Consider the following 18,961-nt stretch of genomic DNA (forward strand, 5'->3'; position numbering starts at 1 on the left):
GTCCCCCGTGTCATTGACCCAGAAGGCAGTGAAACCAAACCTCTCAGCCTGTATCATGGGGGGTGGATGGGGGGCCGTGGGTCTGACAGCAGAGAAAGGGGAAGCACAGAACGAAAGCACAGGCCACCGGCCTCTGTCTCAGGGAACGAGAAGGGGGAGGCTTTCTGGTTAAAGATTGGGGTGCAAGAGGCCATTGGGAAGTAGAGCTCATGTTGAAGAGCTGAGGACTGGAGTCCTGGATACCTGGACCCTCCATAACTCTTTTTTAAATATTTTATTGATTTTCTACAGAGAGGAAGGGAGAGGGATAGAGAGTCAGAAACAACGATCAGCTGCCTCCTGCACACCTCCCACTGGGGATGTGCCCACAACCAAGGAACATGCCCTTGATGGGAATCAAACCTGGGACCCTTCAGTCCGCAGGCTGATGCTCTATCCACTGAGCCAAACCATTTAGGCCTGTAGCTCTTTTATATCCGGTAGAGTTGTCACTTCTTTTTCGATCCCCGGAGATAGAAAACCTAACGCACATCGCCTTAAACACACCGGGGACTTGGCGTGTGTAAGTGAAGGAGGGCAGCAGATGCGTTTTGACCCAGTAGCTCACAGGCTATCACTGCGGGCCCAGTTTCTCTAAGCCTTCTGCTCTGTGCCAGGCCCGTCCCAAACCTCCCCAAGAGAAAGGTGACGAGGTCATAACCCTTTGACCTCCCTGCACCCGAATCCTTTCCATTGACGTGGACACCCGCAGGCGGAGGCTTTGGAAAAAGGCGTTTATTGGTGTGGTGGTCTCAACACTCCCCATGGATCGGAACACACGGCCCCCAGGGCCCGCCCGCCCCCGCCCGCGCCGCCCTCCCCCTCCCATCCCCGTCCCCCCTCCCCGGACCCTGGGAATGGAAGACAATGTGGGATGGGGCCCACGCCCCTGTCTGAGGTACAGTCACTGCCCCTTGCCCCTCTCCCCCTGCCCCTGCTCTGTCCCCCCCGACCCCCAAACGCTGGGTGGAGTGGCTCGGGGTGGGTGTTGGTAGCGGGTCTCCCGGGAGTCGGAGCTGGTGACTCCGTCTCGTCCCGGCTCCGGATGTCTGTGTGGGACCCCTGGCCCCCCAGTTGGTGGGATGTGGTGTGCCGGAATGGGGGTGCTCCTACAATCAGAGGCTAGAGCCCCGAGGTGCCACCTCCTGACAATGGCTGGCCACCCTTCTGGGAACCACAGCTGGTCACGGGCTACAGCTGGAGCCAGGGGGCTATTGCTGGTCCATCGCTGGTGTGTGTGTGTGTGTGTGTGTGTGTGCACGCGTGCACACGTGCGCGGTCAGGTCAGCCTTTGGGAGGTGCAGTTGGTGGAGAGAGAGCCGGGGAGGGGTAGACCAGCACACCCATCGGTGTGGGCAGCTGCAGGGGTGCGGAGGGCAGCGTGTTGGCACTGCAGGCGGCCAAAGGGCGTGGGGGATGGACAGGGCAAAGCACTGAGACAGACAGGTGGCCATGGGCACCAGCCTGACAGTTGGATGGAAGCACCGGTTGGCCCAGGAAGGGCCCAGAAAGTCCAGGGAGAGGGGGGTGAGGGGGGGCGGGGACAGGGGAGGAGGGAGGTCTCAGGTTGTGAATCAGGGATGGAGCCTGGGCTGCAGGCAGTGGGTGGGTTGACAGCAGGGGGACCCGGGATCCGGATGGATACCCCTACCTGCTCACAGCAGCCGGTGGACAGCTTGACACCCCTCTCCACTGCCAACCCACCCAGCAGCCAGGAGTGGGGGGTGTGCGTGCATTTACTGGGGAAGCAGGGCTATGGATAACCTCCCCTCACAGCTTCTGCCACGGAAGCCCCTATACCTACCTCCAGCCCTGGGGGGGGGGGCACGGGGAGGCAGCAGGGCGGGGGCAGTGGACGTGGGGGTGTCAGGAAGGGAAGATCGGAGCCCCCTTCCCCTCCCTGCCCACCCACTCCCATGCACACACACACACACACACACACACACACACACGTGCAGGCTAACACGCACGCACACACTCCCACTCCCCACTTGCGATCCAGTGGCCAGCCTGAGCTGAGAGAGGGCTGGGAGGGGCGGGGGTGGGTGGGTCACAATCAGAAACGTGAACGGTGGCGAGAATGGCTGTAGAAAGATGCATAATTTTGCGTTATCCCTCACAGTGATGGGTTTCTCTGACGATCTTCCTCCTCCCTCCTCCTTCCTCCTCCTTCCTCGGCAGGCAGCCGAGGGAAAGCTCTTCTGTCCCCTGGAGGCCCACGCCGCCTGCTCCCCCTCCTTTTCCTCTTGCTCTCGGGCCTCAGGCCCCCTGCAGGGGAGGGGGAGGCGAGCTGCTCTGGGTTCTTCCTACATCCTCCACCACAGCCAGCCCAGGGCGGAGAGGAGGGTCAGGGGTCCGGGGGGCCTCGGGGCTGAGTTCTCCACGGAGCCTGGGCCTGGGGAGAGAGAGATGGGGAGGGGGTGTCACCGGAGGAGGCCTGGGAGGAGGAGGGAGGCCCGTGCTTGTCTCTCTCAAGGCCCTGAGAGTCTGCCTCTCCCACGGGGCCATTCTGAACCTTTCACTCCTGGCCACGTGCCCTTGACCGGAATCGAACCCGGGATCCTTCTGTCTGTGGGCCCTCTCTCACATCGATATTTCTCTGTCTTTCCCTCTCCCTTCCACTCCCTCTAATGAAATCAATGGGAAAAATATCCTTGGCTGAGGATTAAAATAAATAAACAAAGGTTATACTCCCTTCCAGGAAGCTTTCTTGATGGGTGACCGAATGCTACCATCCCCGATCCTGTGTTTTCTGGCTTAGTTACGGGGGTGTGTGTTTGCTTCTCATTTTATGTGTCTATTTGTTTATTGCTTTTTTCTGCTACGATGAGACCATACATTCTGCGAGCCCCTGCAGCTTGTCTCCCAGGCACTGCTGTGTCCTTAGCGGGCACTCAGAGAATTGATCATCTGGAAGGGATCGGTATCCGGTTCGATTCTATTGCTGGGGTCCCAGCTTCCTCTCTGGAGCATTCAAGGCACCTCCACCGCCTAGACCCCGCCCACCCGTAAGCCCTGCCCACCCGCACACCACCCACCCCGCAAACCTCGCTCACCCCGTAGACCCCACCCACGCAGCCCAGGCGCCCCGCCCCCGCCGCCCCGCCCCCGCCGCCCCGCGCTCAGACGCACGCAGGAGCCGCATGGAGGCGCTGGACGCTCCGAGCCGGTTGGCGGCGCGACACGTGTAGTTGCCGTAGTGCCGGGCGCTCACGTTGGCGAAGAGGAGCATCGAGCGGGTGCGCTCCGTCTGCACCTTCAGGCCCTCGGCCGCGCCGCTGCTCAGCCTGCGGGGACCCGGGGCGGGGGGCGGGCCGTGACCGCTCGGGGCGCACAGCCAGGCCCTGGACTCTCAGGCTTCCCAAGCCCCCAGAGACCCCAGAGACAGACAGACAGACAGACACACACACACACACACACACACACGCACACACACACACGCACACACACAGCCTTCAGGTCATGGATCCCGGGCCACTGCCGCAGACGCCCCTCTCCAGGCACCCCTGCCCCCTACCCCGGGACACTGGACTCCCTCCCCGCCCCCTCCTCGCCCCCTCCCCCCGCCTCTCTAGGGACTCCCGGACCCCACTGGCCCCAATGATCTCGCAGTGTTTCCAAAAGTGTGGTACGCGTACCCCTGGGGATACAGGAAGAGTTTGGTGGGGGTACACGTTGCACCGGAGTTTGGTGGGGATATGCACTGCAACGTGCTTAGCTGCGCCTAATTCTACGTCTCATGAGTACGAGGGGTACTCAGCGTTACTATAATAAAATGATAGAAGGGGTACACATATGTCAAAAGTTTGGGAAACACTGAATTCTAAAGTGTCCCCGCCGCGTCCTCCGCAACGACCCGACCTTCTCCCCGGATGCATGGGGAGAAAAGACCACCCCCTCCAGGAGGTGGAGGCCCAGCATTCATCACCGAAGGGCCCAAGCTCCCAGCAAGTGCCCACCAGCTCGCACAGGGGCCGCGGACCCATCCCTGATGAAAAAGCTGGACCCGCCCCTCTGTTTCAAGACTGAGGACCATGCAGCCTCCCCTGGGCACCGCCCCCTCCTCCCCACTCCCGTCCTCCCGCATGCGCTCCCTCCCCGGGGTGGGGGTGGAGGGCAGGCGCCGTCCTCACAGCCTGTCGTCCTTGTACCACTGGAATTCCGCGGGGGGCACCGCCATGGCCTCGCAGCGCAGGAGGGCGGCCCTGCCGGGGGCCGTGCGGGCGCTGGTCACGTCCGTGATGGTGGGAGGATCTGGTGATGGGCGGGGGGGTCAGCGGATTCTCCCAGCCCCCCTCCTCCCTCCTTCTCCAGAGCCCAGCCCCCCCAACTTCTCCTTCCCCAGGACCTCTGGCCTGGGGATCTAGGGCCCGCCCCCCTTCCCCACGCACAGGGACAGAGGTAATGGAGTCTGTGATGGGGATGGGGATGGTGATGGTGATGGAGATGGTGATGATGATGGTGTTGGAGATGGTGAAGGAGATAAAGATGGAGATGGAGATGGAGATGGTGATGGAGATGGAGATGGTGATGGTGTTGGTGATGGAGATGGAGATGGTGATGGTGTTGGAGATGGTGATGGTGATGGTGTTGGAGATGAAGATGGAGATGGTAATGGTGTTGGAGATGGTGATGGTGATGGTAATGGTGTTGGAGATGGTAATGGTGATGGTGATGGAGATGAAGATGGAGATGGTAATGGTGTTGGAGATGGTGATGGTGATGGTAATGGTGTTGGAGATGGTGATGGTGATGGTGATGGTGATGGAGATGGAGATGGAGATGGAGATGGTGATGGAGATGGAGATGGTGATGGTGATGGTGATGGGGGGCTCACAGTTGACGGTGACCAGCACGCGGCGGCTGTCAGGCGCTGAGTTGACCCCGTTGTGAGTCACGCATTCATACTCCCCGGCCTGGCCCCGCTGGATGTCGGAAATCTCTAGGATCTCGCCCTCCGAGGTGAAGCCATCTGTGGAGGTTGGGGAGGGAGGGGGTGGGGCCGGACACAAACACTTAACACGGGACAACACGGGCACAACACGGACACACATCAGTGGGGCAGGCACCGCAGGGCCTCAGTGCCCGGGGCCAATGGGAGATAGGCAGGGCCTGAGGGTGGGGGTTGGGGTGGGGAGGCGCTGGGACCTCCTGCTAGGGGTGGGTCAGGGAGTGAGATCTGGGCTTAGTAATTGGAACCCAGAAGGGAGGGTCTTAGCGTTTGGGGGTGCAGGTGATCCAGGTATCTGGGGAGCACATGATCCAGATCATGGGGCTCAGAATACCCTGGGGGGGGGGGAAGAATTCCAGAATCTTGGGGTTCAGAAAGATTCAGGAAATACAGACCCAATGGGGCAGGGTCCTGAGTTCTGGGATTTAGCTCTTGGGGTTCAGAGACTAGGGATCAATAATCTGGACACGTAGGGTCTTATGACAGATCTAGGCTCAGAGACCCTTTGGGACTTAGAGCACCTGGGAAACCAGGGCCTTAGACCAGGATTGTGGGGTTCAGATGACCCACTGGGGGAGGATCTGACACCTAAATATTGGGTTCTGGCGTCTCAAGGTGTCCAGCGATTGGCGCCACTGGCCTCCAAAGACCCAGGGAATGAGGATCTAGAGATGTGGGAATTGGTGATGAGATCCAGATCAAAAGGGAGATATCAGATCTGGGAAGTCACGCTGTGGCAGCTTGGGACTATGTTTGAGGGTAGCTTAGGGAGTGGTTCTCAGCTTGACCGCTGGAATCACCTAAAGGGCTTGTTAAAGTGTGGAGGCGGTGATAGATATGGTGATGGTGACAGAGATGGTGATGGAGATGGTGATGGTGATAGAGATGGTGATGGAGATGGGGATGGAGTGGGGATGGAGATGGAGATGGTGATAGAGATGGTGATGGATATGGAGATGGTGATGGTGTGATGGTGATGGTGATGGTGATAGAGTGGGAATGGAGATGGAGATGGTGATGGAGATGGAGTGGGGATGGAGATGGAGATGGAAATGGAGATGGTGTTAGAGATGGGGGTGGAGATGGTGCTGGAAATGGTGATGGAGATAGAGAGGTTGATGGAAATGGTGATTGTGATGGAGACGGAGATAGTGATGTTGATGGAGATGGTGATGGAAATGGTGATGGAGATGGAGATAGTGATAGTGTAATGGTGAAGGAGATGGAGTGGGGAATGGAGATAGATATGAAGATGGTAATGGAGACAGTGATAGAGATGGAGAGGGTGATGGAGATAGTGATGTGGTGATGTGGTGATGGAGATGGAGATGGAGGTGGTGATGATGATGGAGATGGAGATGGTAATAGAGATGGAGATGGAGAGGGTGATGGAGATGGTGATAGTGATAAGATGGAGAGGGTGATGGAGATGGAGATGGGGATGGAGATGGAGATAGAGAGGGTGATGGAGATGGAAATGGGGATGGAGATGGTGATGGAGATGCAGAGGGTGATGGAGATGGAGTTTGTGATGGAGATGGAGATGGTGATGGTGATGGTGATGGAGATGGTGTTGGGGATGGGGATGGGAATGGGGATGGAGATGGAGATGGAGATGAAGGTAGAAATAGAGATGGAAGTGGAGATGGAGATGGAAGTGGAGATGGAGATGGAGATAGAGGTGGTGATGGAGGAGATTTCTAGTCGTCTGGTCTGGGGTGGGACCAGGACTGTGCTTTTCTGGCAAGTCCCCAGGTGATACCGATGCTGCCATTTTTTGGGAACACACTGTGGGAACTGCTGGGCTGGAGCATCCCAGGTGACCAGAGGGCGAGGATGTGGGTGGGGCCATTGGCCATGACCTGGCTCAGGCCTCCCAATGGCATAGGGACCTGAGCCCAGGAGAATCTGGCTGGTGGGGAAGACACTGTGGACACTGGGGGTAGGGACAGGGAGGAGCGAGGGGAGGAGGGGCAGGGCTGGAATCTAACGGACGATGTGGAGGGTGCGGCCCAGGCCTGGGAATCCATGTGGGGAAGGCTCTCAGGACCTGAGGTCTGCCAGGGAAGAAGGGGAGCGGGGTGGGAGGGGCAAAGCAACTCATCACGGGATCACGGCTGGGGGAACGGAGGGCTGGCCATCTGGCTAGGGACACGGGGAAACACGGGGCCCAAACTGGGAGCAGGAGAAGGGGCTTAGGGGCAGGGGTGAGGTCCTCACCTCGAGGTTGCCTCCAGGCGACTGTGGGCTCCGGCCGCCCCACAGCCAGGCAGAGCAGGTTCACGTTGCCCCCCTCATTCACCGTCACAGGCGAGGAGATGTTCACGATGCGGGCAGGGACTTCGGGGAGGGGAGAGAGGTCAGCGACAGGCTGGGTATGGGCTCCCAGGACCCAGGAGGCCAGGCCCCAGCCCTCCTCCCTCAGACCCAGGGGTCCAGGCCCCCAGCCCCTCCTCCCTCAGACCCAGGGGTCCAGGCCCCCAGCCCCTCTCCCTCAGACCCAGGGGTCCAGGTCCCCAGCCCCTCTTCCCTCACATCTCCAGTTCCTTCTCCCTCAGACCCAGGGGTCCAGGCCCCCAGCCCCTCCTCCCTCAGACCCAGGAGTCCAGGCCCCCAGCCCCTCCTCCCTCAGACCCTGGAGCCCAGGCCCCCAGCCCCTCCTCCCTCAGACCCAGGAGTCTATCTGATTTTCCGAGTCTTTCAGTAAGATTTATCTAGTTTTCCCTTCTTCTGGATCTGGCTTCATGTCTAACTTCTGTCTTCCTCACTCTTCCTCTGTCTCTGTCTCTCTCTGCCTTCATCCTATCTTGGCTTTTCTATCTTCTGCCCTGAGTTTCTCTCTCTCCATCTCTATTTTGAATCATTTGTTATTATTACTTAAAAAAAAAATAGCTCATTTTGCAAATGCTCCCCTGTGCTTCTGGTGTGGGAAACCTGTTCTCAGTGCTTTGCAAAAATTAGCTTATGAAACCCTCATGGCCATCCTCCTTCTGGAGTAGACGTGGCCGTGTCCAGCAATTCTGACCCATGTAGATGTTTTACATTTTATTTATTACTTATTATTTATTTAATCTTGACTCAAGGATGATTTTCTGTTGATTTTGAGAGAGAGTGGGAGAGAGAGGGAAAGACAGAGAAATATGGATGTGAGAGAAACACATGGACTGGCTGCCTCCCGCATGAGTAAGGTACGTGCCCTTGACTGGAACTGCAACCGGGACCCTTCCATCCGCAGGCAGACACTCTCTCCTCTAAGCCAAAGCGGCTAGGGCTGTTTCTTTTATTTTTTAAAATTATATTTTACTGATTTTTTTTCACAGAGAGGAAGGGAGAGGGATAGAGAGTTGGAAACATCAATGAGAGAGAAACATCGATCAGCTGCCTCCTGCACTCCTCCTACTGGGGATGTGTCTGCAAACAAGGTACATGCCCTTGATGGGAATCAAACCTGGGACCTTTCAGTCCGCAGGCCGACGCTCTATCCACTGAGCCAAACTGGTTAGGGCAATTTTATTTTTCTTACCCCACTTGATCATGCCTCTATATCAGGATGCCAGAGTTTCATTGGCAGGGTTTTTCCTTTTCCAGCAGAGCATATGGCAAAGGAGTTCCTTGCAATTGCTTATGTCTTAGATGTGATGCATGTGAGACTCCGAGAGCAGCCCCCCGCCCCCTTTGCCCAGGGCCCCTCAGCGGTGCTGGTGCCCATGTTGGAGCCAGGCGGTGAGTCTGGCATGCGAGGCAGCCTCACCCCTCTCTCTCCCTCCTGCCCGCTCTGTGGACCGCCCCCCCCTCCCCGGTCCTCTCTGGCCCACTCTGAATGCAGATGCATCCTGCCATGCAAGGCCCCTCTGGGCACATCTGGCTCATGTCCTCCCCTGGGCGCCTGTGCCCAGCGCTCCTGCCTGGTGCCAGCTCTGCAGCTGTCCCGGCTCAGATATCACGCCTGGGAAGCTGCCTCTGCTTAGAAAGCCACCTCCAGAGGCCTGGGAGCAGCCTGATGGCCTCCTTCCTCATCCCGAGCTTGGAGCAAATGTCTACACACAGTAGGTGCTCAACAAATGGGGAATAGGGTCTTCCTGGGAGCACACCTTCTTCCCCTCTCCCAGTAGCCACACCGAACGGCCCTATCTGGGTGCCTGTCCCTCCCTCCTTTTTAAAATTTTTTATTAATATATTGATTTTTTGCAGAGAGGAAGAGAGAGACAGAGAGAAACATCAACCTGCTGCCTCTTGCACACCCCTTACTGGGGATGTGCCCGCAACCAAGATGCATGCTCGAACATGGGACCTAAGCTCTATCCACTGAGCCAAACCGGTTTCAGCTGTCCCTCCGTCCAGCCTGAAATCCACAAGGTCAGGGCTGTGGCTGCCTCCCCATGGGCGGAGCCTGGACGGCGCCCCGCCCTGACCACGCCCCCAGTATCCAGGCCCCGCCCCCGCTCACCGTGCACGATGAGGTAGACCTGAGTGGTGTAGGGCTGGTGGCGGGTCTGGAAGGAGCAGGTGTAAAGGCCCTCGTCGCCCAGCCCCACCTGGGTGATGAGGATGGAGAACTCCTCGGGCGTGTTGATGAGCAGCCGCACGCGCGGGTCGCTGGTCCAGCGGTCGTTGCCCGCGTACAGGATGTTGGAGCGGTTCAGCCAGGCCACGCGCGTCACGTGCTCGTCGATGAAGCAGCTGCGGGGAGGGAGGCGGAGGGGAGGCAGGTTCTTCTCTCTCTCCCTTGCCTCCCCCTGGTGCTCCCAGCCAGGTCCTCCAGGGTCTCCCTTCGCTGGTGCCGAGGGAGCCCTGCCCTGGGAGGCAGAGGTGGCTGTGCCCACTTCCCAGGGGGGTGACCTGAGCCCCAGGGCGGGAGGGAGAGGGTGAGCTCAGGTGAGCATGGAGCGGTAGCTGCCGGTTATGAAGTGATGATTTTGCCAGAGACCCAGAGAGAGGAGGACGGGCACTCTGGGTGAGAGGGACAAAGATGCATCAAGAGGAGGGACACAGACCCAGAGAGAGGGGGATAGCAATCCAGAGAGAGGGGCAGGGGTGCAGAGAGAGGGGAACAGGGGCCAGAGAGCAGGGCAGAGACCTGAGGGGCCGGATAGAGACCCAGAGTGAGAGGGACAGAGAGAGAGAGAGAGAGAGAGAGAGAGAGAGAGAGAGAGAGAGAGAGAGGAAGAGGAAGAGAGGGAGACAGGGACCCAGAGGGAGGGGGCAGGGACCCAGAGGGAGGGGGCAGGGACCCAGAGGGGTCAGAGGCTGAGGCCTGGGAACGGGGACCCTGGATCTCATGGACTCAGCAGCCACAGTGTGCCGCTCTCTCGCTCGGTGTGTGTGTGTGTGTGTGTGTGTGTGTCTGTGTGTGTCCAGAACCTTGACTCCCACAACAACGGACACAGTGGTTACCACTCCTCCGCCCTCTGGACAGACAGGGACGCCAGGCCCGGAGTCCGAGCCCCAAGGGCCTCTCCTGACGGGAGCGCGGGCTGTCAGGCCGGGACTGGCCTCCCGGGGGGAGGCAGGACTTCTGCCGGCCCGCACCTGAGGGTGGCGTTGTCGCCTTCGCACACGGTGTAGTTGTCGGCGGGAGAGCTGAACTCCAGGCTCTGGGACAGCAGCCCTGTGGAGGGAGGGCCAGCTCAGCACCGAGGGCACTGCGCTGGGCACACAGTCACACCCACACACCTACACACCTTCACACACTCACACACATGCACACGCACACTCACACACCCACGCACACACCTACACACATCCACACACACACCCACACCCACACACACCTACACACACACACACACACACCCACACCCACACACCCCATGCACACACCTACACACATCCACACACACTCTTACACACACAAACACACACCCACACCCATGCACACACACAGATGGGCACCCTCACAGACAGACATTCTCCACACCCACCACACACATGTTCACTGATGATTCCAGAAACACACACGGCAGACACTCAGCGAGGGCACAAGCAACATGTATCTTCCCACAAGCCCACACTGACTCCGACAGACCGGGACACACAAACCTACCCGCTCCAGACACACTGAGACCACACCCCCAATTATCACACATGAACACACATGAATGCAAGGCACGTGTATACCAAACACACCTGTTCACACACAGACACTCACAGATACTACTCACACTCACAGATACTCTATATAGATATGTATACATGTATACACATATATGCACACATAAACACACATATATGCACACACATGTGTGTTCACAGTGAAGAGACAAATGAACAGATTAAAAGTGCATAGATACATATACACGGGCAGACACACATACACAAGTGCAACAAACACATCCACAGATACACACACAGATGGACATGGGCACACACATTCAGATGAACGAGTACACAGATAAACACACAGAAGCATGGACCTGTGCAACCAACAGATGCAGACCCACACATATGTGCACACATTAATTCCGAAATACATGGACACACACATATGGAGCTGGCTGCATGCACTCAGCACCCACGCATACACACACACACACACACACACACACACACACAAACCTTTGCAGACACACAAGTGCACACAGACACACCCGTGTGCCCCGCTCCCCCGTTCGCACCCCTGCGGGCCCCGGCCCACGCCTGCCTGCACGCTCCAGTGCAGCTTGGGGGGCCCTTCTGCCCTCAGGCCCCGCCCCCACCCATTCCTCGCTCGTGGACCGTGGCCAGCGGCTGGACCGCAGCCAGGAGCGGGGGCGGGGCCGGCGGAGGCGGCGGACGGATGGAGACGCACCGGGCTGGGGAGAGGAGGCGGCCGGATGACCTTGGCCGCCGCCGGGGAGGGAGGGCCCTGCCCTGCCTCGGATGAGGAGCTAATTAATCTGATGAATTAATTGCCCGTGCTGCCCCGAGGACTCCCGCGGGCCCTCTCCGTCAGCAGCCCCTCAGGACAGGGCTGGGGCCGCGCCAGCGCAGTGGGCAGCCCCACCCAGGCCCTTCTGGGTGGAGGGAGGGGCCGCCCGGCACAGACAGGGCCACCCATGGCCTGGAGAGCAGCAGGAGGCGGCCACAGATGGACCTGCGCAGGGACACACTCAGACACCAGGCCCAGGACACATCCCACACTCGGTCACGTGGCTGGCGTGGGGCCCGCTCAGGGCCCTCCCTCCCCCACCCCCTCAGGGTGACAGCACCGCCCTGGGCACACCCAGCGGAAAGGCGTTGGGAAAGACAGATCTTTCTCAGGAGCACCCTGTGGCCACAGTCCAGCTACATCGCACCCCGAGGCCTGCCCTCCCCACCCCCGTGTACAGAACAACAGTTACACCGACCCCAACAGCCTCCCACACGCAGATGCAAAGTCTACACAGTCATAGCCCTACCGAGGGGGCCATCTCTACACACACGCACACACACACACACACACACGTGGCCTCGTCCTGTGTGACACCTGCAGCTCCAGGGCCATCCTCACCCTCCACCCCAACCCTGGAATGGGGTGCATGAAGCTACAGCCCGTGCAATGTCACGGCCACCTCGCCACAACCCCTGAACCACAAAGGGGCTGCTCTGGGCCAAGCATCAGGCGCACAGGGTCACGCTGTCACCTGCAATCAGATCACACGTGGCCACACGCACACACACACACACACACACACACATATGCACACAGCATGTGTCACACTCCCGGTCACCCATGTCCTGGGCAGAGCCTCTCCCCTGTGGCACCCCTGGCTGGGCCGGAGGATCCCTCGCTGTGGGGCTGCCCGGCCCAGGGAAGGAGGTGCTGGCGCTCAGCACCCTGGCCTTGACCCCCTCGACGCCCGTAGCTCCTCCCACCGCAGGGTGGGGACAGCCAGCAGTGCCTCCAGTCATTGCTAAATGCCCCCTGGGGGGCACCCCTCCTCTCTCAGCAGCGGCTGTCCCAGTGTAGGTCCCCCTCCCGGCCTCGGTTAAGGAGGGAGCTGTCCAAGGTGCCACGCAAACTCCGAGGGCACCAGGGCTCCCGGCTCAGCCCCGCTCCAGCCGGGAGCCACTGCGGGAGCTGCACCCACACAGCAGGGCTCTGGGGCGAGGAGTGGGCCCCACACTAGCAGCCAGGACCCTGGGGAAGTGCCCTGGCAGACAGAAGCACGGACAGAAATACAGACAGACAGCTGCCTTGCGGGAAGGGGGGTCTTTCGAACACACAGAGCTGCCGGCCCCTCCCGTGGCTCCCTGCTCGGGACAGAGCCCCAGCCCCCCACCTCTCCGGCCCGGCTCCCTCAGTGCACGCGGGGCCCAGCCTGGTCCACCCCTCTGTCTCATAGTTTCCCACCCAATGCGTCTCCTTCTTCGGGGACCTGCTAACACGGGGCCTTGCCCAAACCGGTTTGGCTCGTGGACAGAGCGTCGGCCTGTGGACTGAAAGGTCCCAGGTTCGATTCCGGTCAAGGGCATGTACCTTGGTGGCAGGCACATCCCCAGTAAGGGGTGTGCAGGAGGCAGCTGGTCAGTGTTTCTCTCTCATCGATGTTTCTAGCTCTCTATCCCTCTCCCTTCCTCTCTGCGGAAAAATCAATAAAATATATTAAAAAATAAAAATAACGGGGGCCTCTCCTGGGAGAGATGGAAAACCTGGATCAGGGTCCACGGCCTCCCAAACCTGGTCCTCCAGGCAGGAGCTGGGGCAGCCCTTCTCTGTGCCCCCAGCGTGCCCAGCTCGGGGCCTGGCGGAGGGCAATCTCGAGCTTCATGGGGGCAGAGCCCGGGTCTGACTCAGGCCTGTGTCCCCAGCACCTCCCCGCACAGGGTCTGGCCCCGCAAGGCTTTGGGAAGTAGCTGCTGAAGGAGTGGGGGAACATACTCGGATGCCTGAGACATGCTTCTCCAACTCGAACTCCTACTCATTCCTCAAAACCCAAACGCAAATGCCCCCTCCTCCAGGAGGACCTCCCGGACTGGCCACAGCAGAGGGTCTCCACTCTCTATGACAGGGAATGTTGACTCCGCTGCAACAGTGACCCCCCCCCCCCCACACACACACCTGGCTAGGAACTCCCCGAGGGCCCGAATCTTGGCTGCGTTCCCCAGAGCGGGGCTCAGCTCAGAGCAGGGAACTGTTCAGAGAGGGAATGGATGGTCTCCAGAGACTGGATAAGAAAGCCCCGAGGAGCCTGCGCTGGGAGATCAAATGTCTGCAACACCATTTCCTGTCTGGGTGACCCCCCCTTCCCCCTCCCCCCTCCACACACACACCAGTTTGAGTCTCAGTCCCCGCCCCCTCCCCCCTGTCCATAAAAAAGAGAAAAGTAGACCAGCGGGGGTGGCTCAGCAGGTGAGCGTCCACCCAGGAACCAAGAGGTCACAGTTGGAGCCCCAGTGGGGGAGTGCAGGAGGCAGCGGATGGATGATTCTCTTTCATCCTTGATGTTTCTATCTCTGTCTCCCTCTCCCTTCCTCTCTGAAATGAAGACAAATATATTGAGAGAGAGAGAGAGAGAGAGAGAGGGAGAGAGAGAGAGAGCGCGCGCAGTTCTTCCCTCTGAGGGCTTAGCATGCATGCAGAAAGGGCCCAATAAATGCTCGCTATTCCAGCCAAAACTGGTTTGGCTCAGTGGATAGAGTGTCGGCGGCCTGCAGACTGAAAGGTCCCGGGTTCGATTCCGGTCAAGGGCATGCACCTTGGTTACGGGCACATCCCCAGTGGGGAGTGTGCAGGAGGCAACTGATCGATGCTTCTAACTCTATCCTTCTCCCTTCCTCTCAGTAAAAAAAAAATCAATAAAATACATATTTTTTAAAAAAATGCTCGCCATTCCAAAGCCACATCTATTGCTCTCCCTGCTCCACGATCAGTCTCCTGGGGGGTGGGGGTGGGGAGGAGGGAAGCGGGAAGGGCAGGGCCCATCTGGGTGTAGTTGCTCTGTGCAACCCTCCCGAGTTGGCGACCATTCAGATGCCCCGTCCGCTCTGTCACTAGCACTTAGCCGGCGCCTGAAAGAATGGGCCAGGGAGCTGGGTTGCCCGGGTTTAAACCCCAGCTCTGCCTCTGCGTCGCACAAGCTCCCCCACCTGCCTGGGACTCAGTTTTCCCATCTGTGAACAGGGATGATCATCGTGCCTCCCACATCAGGTGGTGGTGAGGGAGGGGGAGGACATGAGGTCATTCAGGGAACGGTTCACCACAGAGCCGGCTGGTGAAGTGCCCGCCAGCAGCTGCTCGGTGGGGGAGTTAAGGGGCAGGTGCTAGCCTGTCTGGGGGTCCGGAAGTGACTGGAGGGACCACACGGGTCTCAGCTGGTCCAAACCAGCAGCTCCCATGCCTGTTTGGTAAATAAAGGGGCGAAGGTGGCAGGTGGGTGAAGGTGGCAGACTGAGACAGATGGTGATTGCTAACAAGCTGGGTGACCTTGAGTTGGAAATCAGATCCTCCTTTTGCGCCTGGAAGGAGCTTTGTTAAAATTAGGGCCCACCAATGAGGGGATGCGTGGATTCCACAGTCCTGGGGTCCCACAGGTGGGGACCCCGAGGCCCAGGAGTGTGTGTGAGCCCGGGGAGGGGTGGTGGTGGTGGTGGTGGTGGGGCACATTGGGAGGGGGTTTGTGGCTCTGATAGGGAAGAGGGTGAGGGGATGGGGCCTGGTCTCCCTACACAGAACGCCCCCCCCCCCCCCTGCCCCAGACCCTCTTTCTCGTTGTTGACGGTGGAAGTCCAGGGGCCTTTCCATCACTGATGCCTGGAGCTTGAACGCTGAGCGAAGGCTCCCGGAAATTTCCGCTGGTGCCCTGACCAGTTTGGCTCAGTGGATAGAGCGTAGGCCTGGGAACTGAAAGGTCCCAGGTTTGGTTCCGGTCAAGGGCACGTACCTTGGTTTCAGACACATCCCCAGTAGGAGGTGTGCAGGAGGCAGTTGATGGATGTTTCTCTCTCATCGATGTTTCTGACTCTATCCCTCTCCCTTCCTCTCTTTAGAAATACATATATATATATATATATATGGAATTTCCACTGGTTCCCACCTTTGCCCCTGGGTTCTCGGGGTCCTCAGGAGACTGGCTTCTCCGCTCCTTTCCGTTTGAACCGCTCATGCGGCCAGCTCGTCCCTAATTTCCTCTGCTCGCTTGTCACTCTCTGAAATGACCTATATTGACTTGCTGGCATTTCCTGACTTGCTGGCTTGCTTTGAGATTTTTTTTCGTTATTTGATCTCCCTGACTCCACCTGGCTGTGCCTATACAGACAGACCCCAGTGCCTGGAACAGACTGTGCTCAGTCTGTATGTGCTACATGAAGGGATGAGGCCCAGACCTCGGTCCAAGACAAGCAGGCTGGACCCTGGTCCGCATGGCTGGGCCCGCCCTGCCCTCTCTGTCTAACACGGAGAAAAGAAGTTAAAGGCCACAAAGTAAAAGCTAGAACAATATCTAAAACACTGGAGAAGCCAAAACCGGTTTGGCTCTGTGGATAGAGCGTCGGTCTGCGGACTCAAGGGTTCCAGGTTCGATTCCGGTCAAGGGCATGTACCTCGGTTGCAGGCACATCCCCAGCGGGGGGTGTGCAGGAGGCAGCTGGTCTATGTTTCTCTCTCTCATTGATGTTCCTAGCTTTCTATCCTTCTCCCTTCCTCTCCGTAAAAAAATCAATAAAATATATTTTTAAAAAATAAAACAAAATGCCAGCGGCAGAGAAGCGGGCTTAGCTGGTCTCCATCACATGGACCTTTGGGTGTCGGATGGTGTAGGTGGGAGAGAAAGGGTGGGGCCAGGACTGGTCACCTGCACGAATTCCTCCGCAATTTGCAACACAGAAGGGAGGAGAGGCAGTTCTGTGTCTCTCCCAGGAGCTTTTTCTCTGTCAGTGGGTGGGCAGGTGGGGCCGGCTGTCTGCCTCCTGGTTCTGTCTCAGGTCCCCCCTACAAACACACCCCTGCTCCCCAGCCCTCTGTTCCCGGAAGGGGAATCCGAGGCCCAGAGGTGGGCAGGCACTTGGCCTGGGTCCGGAGCCTCCCCGTGGCTCCACTAAGCTCCCAGCCCCGCAGGTGTGAGCACCAGGAAGTCTGGGGGCCAGAGAAGTGAAAGCGGGAAGTTACTTTGAGAGGAGGAGGACAGAGAGGGTGGGAGGAGGTGAAGGGTGGGGGGAGAAGGGAGTGAGGGGAGGAGAGGGAGGAGGCTGGAGACCAGGGGGTGTCAGGGCCAGAGGGGATGTGAATCCCCAGAGGTGACCTAGGCCCAAGTCTCTGGTGGGAGAGGCGGGAAGGGACGGAGAGGCCCTGGGGGTGGGTGACAACGGGGGATGGGGGGGGAGGCATTTCCAGAGGCAGGAGGGACCGATGTGCGATTGTGCTGAGACCAGCAGGGCTGGAGAGACAGACAGGCCCAGGGGATGGGGGGAGGCAGGGAGCCCCCGGAAATGGCTGAGACGCCTGGAGACACAAAGGACAAGTGACAGAGATGGACAGACAGAGGCAGGCGGGGGGCAGTCAGTCAGCTGGCCTGGCAGACCTGCACCAGGGAGGACGCATGCTGGGCCATGCTGGGCCCCGCTGGGCCCCGGCCCCGGGGCTGTGAGGGCTGGCTGACCCCTGACCTGCGTGCACAGAGCCCGGGCCTGAGACTCTCCTCCCGCTGGTGAAACCACCCTGCTGGCGGGACCACCCAGCTGGTGTGGCTGCAGGTGCCCCCGCCAGGTGTGCCCACCTTGGCCTTGGCATCCCAGATGAGTGGATGAGCCAGACCCGGTGTGTGTGTGTGTGTGTGGGCGGGAGGCAGGGGGAGCAGCTGCCTCGCTGAGGCTGTTGGGGGGAAGGGGGGACTCCAGGCTGTCCCTGACCCCGTGTCCCTGACTCTGTGACCCCTGTTTGGAGGCAGAGCTGGGGGCGGGGGGGAGGGGCCCAGAAGCCCCGAACTCACCCTGCCTCCCCGCTCGCCCGCCCCTCCTCAGGGGGATCGGATGCCAGGCCGCCTGGGCGGCAGCCCCCGCGGGGAGGACACGGGCTCCAGCGGCATGTCCTCTCTGCAGACCCTGCCCGGGCACCCCCTGCGCCCCCTGCCCCCCTCCACTCTCCCCTGCCTGCTCCACAGGCCGGCCACCCCCAGCCCCCTCCCCCCCGGAGGGCTGACATTCACCCTTGACCCCGGCCAGCCCTTCCTCCCTTCTCCGGCTGTCCTCTCCTCCCCGGGTCCCAGCTCCCCGAGTCCCCAGCCCAACTTCCTGGGCCCCCTTCCCCCCACATACCTGCACCCCCAAAGACCACAATTCCCCCCCCCCCCCAAGCTGACAGGACCCAGCTGGGAGGCTAGCCTCCACACCAACCCCTGCCGGCCTGGCCTTGGGTCCGAGGTCTGGGGACACCCTGCCCCTCCTCACCCTGACCCCGGGGAGACCCCATCCCCCACCTCTGCCCCCCCCCCTCCAGCCCCAGCCCTCAGGCCAGGACCCCCACCGGGCCCTCTCCACCCAGAGAACGACACCCTGACACCCTCGATGGGGCAACTCCTTACCCCGACAGACGCCCCAACTCAGCTCAGACATCCGGCCCGGGGACCCCTTACTCCAGCGTGGGACCCCCTCCAAGATCCGGGTCTGCACACCTCGCCCCCCATCTCCCCCTGCACTGCCGGGGCCAGTGTCCGCGACCCCGGATCGCCCCGCTGCAGCCTCCAGGCCCAGGATCGCACCCCCAAACCCGACCAAGCTCAGAGGCACCGATCCCAGCGTCCGAGGAGCCCCCGGGCCCAGACCTGGGCGCCCGGGGGCGTCCGCTTCCCCGCCCGCCGCGGATGCACCCGCTCCACAGCCCCCGGCCCCCCGGCCCCGCGCCCGGACCCCCGCCCCGCGCTGCGGCGGGTACCTCGGCTGATGACGGCCAGGCCGGCCAGGGCGGCGGCGGCGAGGAGCCGGAGCCGGGCCCCGGGCGCGGGGGGGGGCATCGCGGCGGCGGCGGCGGCGGCGGCGGCGGCGCGGAGGGGGCGGAGGGGCGGGGGGGCCGCCCCGGGG

The 18,961-nt window shown here is 60.1% G+C and overlaps 1 protein-coding gene across 1 annotated transcript; it reads right to left on the reverse strand.

Moving 5' to 3' along the window:
• Positions 1-1,693: 1,693 nt before the first annotated feature.
• On the reverse strand, positions 1,694-18,931 carry IGLON5 (IgLON family member 5). The gene is made up of 8 exons (XM_036430368.2): positions 18,816-18,931; positions 10,520-10,598; positions 9,438-9,670; positions 7,211-7,330; positions 4,877-5,011; positions 4,173-4,293; positions 3,172-3,326; positions 1,694-2,434 (listed from the first exon to the last, which is right to left on the reverse strand). The coding sequence occupies exons 1-8, from the start codon at positions 18,892-18,894 to the stop codon at positions 2,346-2,348; spliced, it is 1,011 nt and encodes a 336-aa protein (XP_036286261.1). The 5' UTR covers positions 18,895-18,931; the 3' UTR covers positions 1,694-2,345.
• Between the last annotated feature and the right edge of the window lie 30 nt (positions 18,932-18,961).

The sequence above is a fragment of the Pipistrellus kuhlii genome, unplaced genomic scaffold (genome assembly GCF_014108245.1).
Source record: "Pipistrellus kuhlii isolate mPipKuh1 unplaced genomic scaffold, mPipKuh1.p scaffold_m20_p_108, whole genome shotgun sequence".
Lineage (NCBI taxonomy): Eukaryota > Metazoa > Chordata > Mammalia > Chiroptera > Vespertilionidae > Pipistrellus > Pipistrellus kuhlii.

Bases quoted from the DNA above. Each gene is read 5' to 3' on its own strand.
- IGLON5 (XM_036430368.2), bottom strand. From the start codon at position 18,894: ATGCCCCCCCCCGCGCCCGGGGCCCGGCTCCGGCTCCTCGCCGCCGCC. The intron at 10,599-18,815 runs GTACCCGCCGCA...CTCCCTCCACAG, and splicing joins CCTGGCCGTCATCAGCCGAG to GGCTGCTGTCCCAGAGCCTG. The intron at 5,012-7,210 runs GTGAGGACCTCA...CAACCTCCACAG, and splicing joins CGCCTGGAGGCAACCTCGAG to ATGGCTTCACCTCGGAGGGC.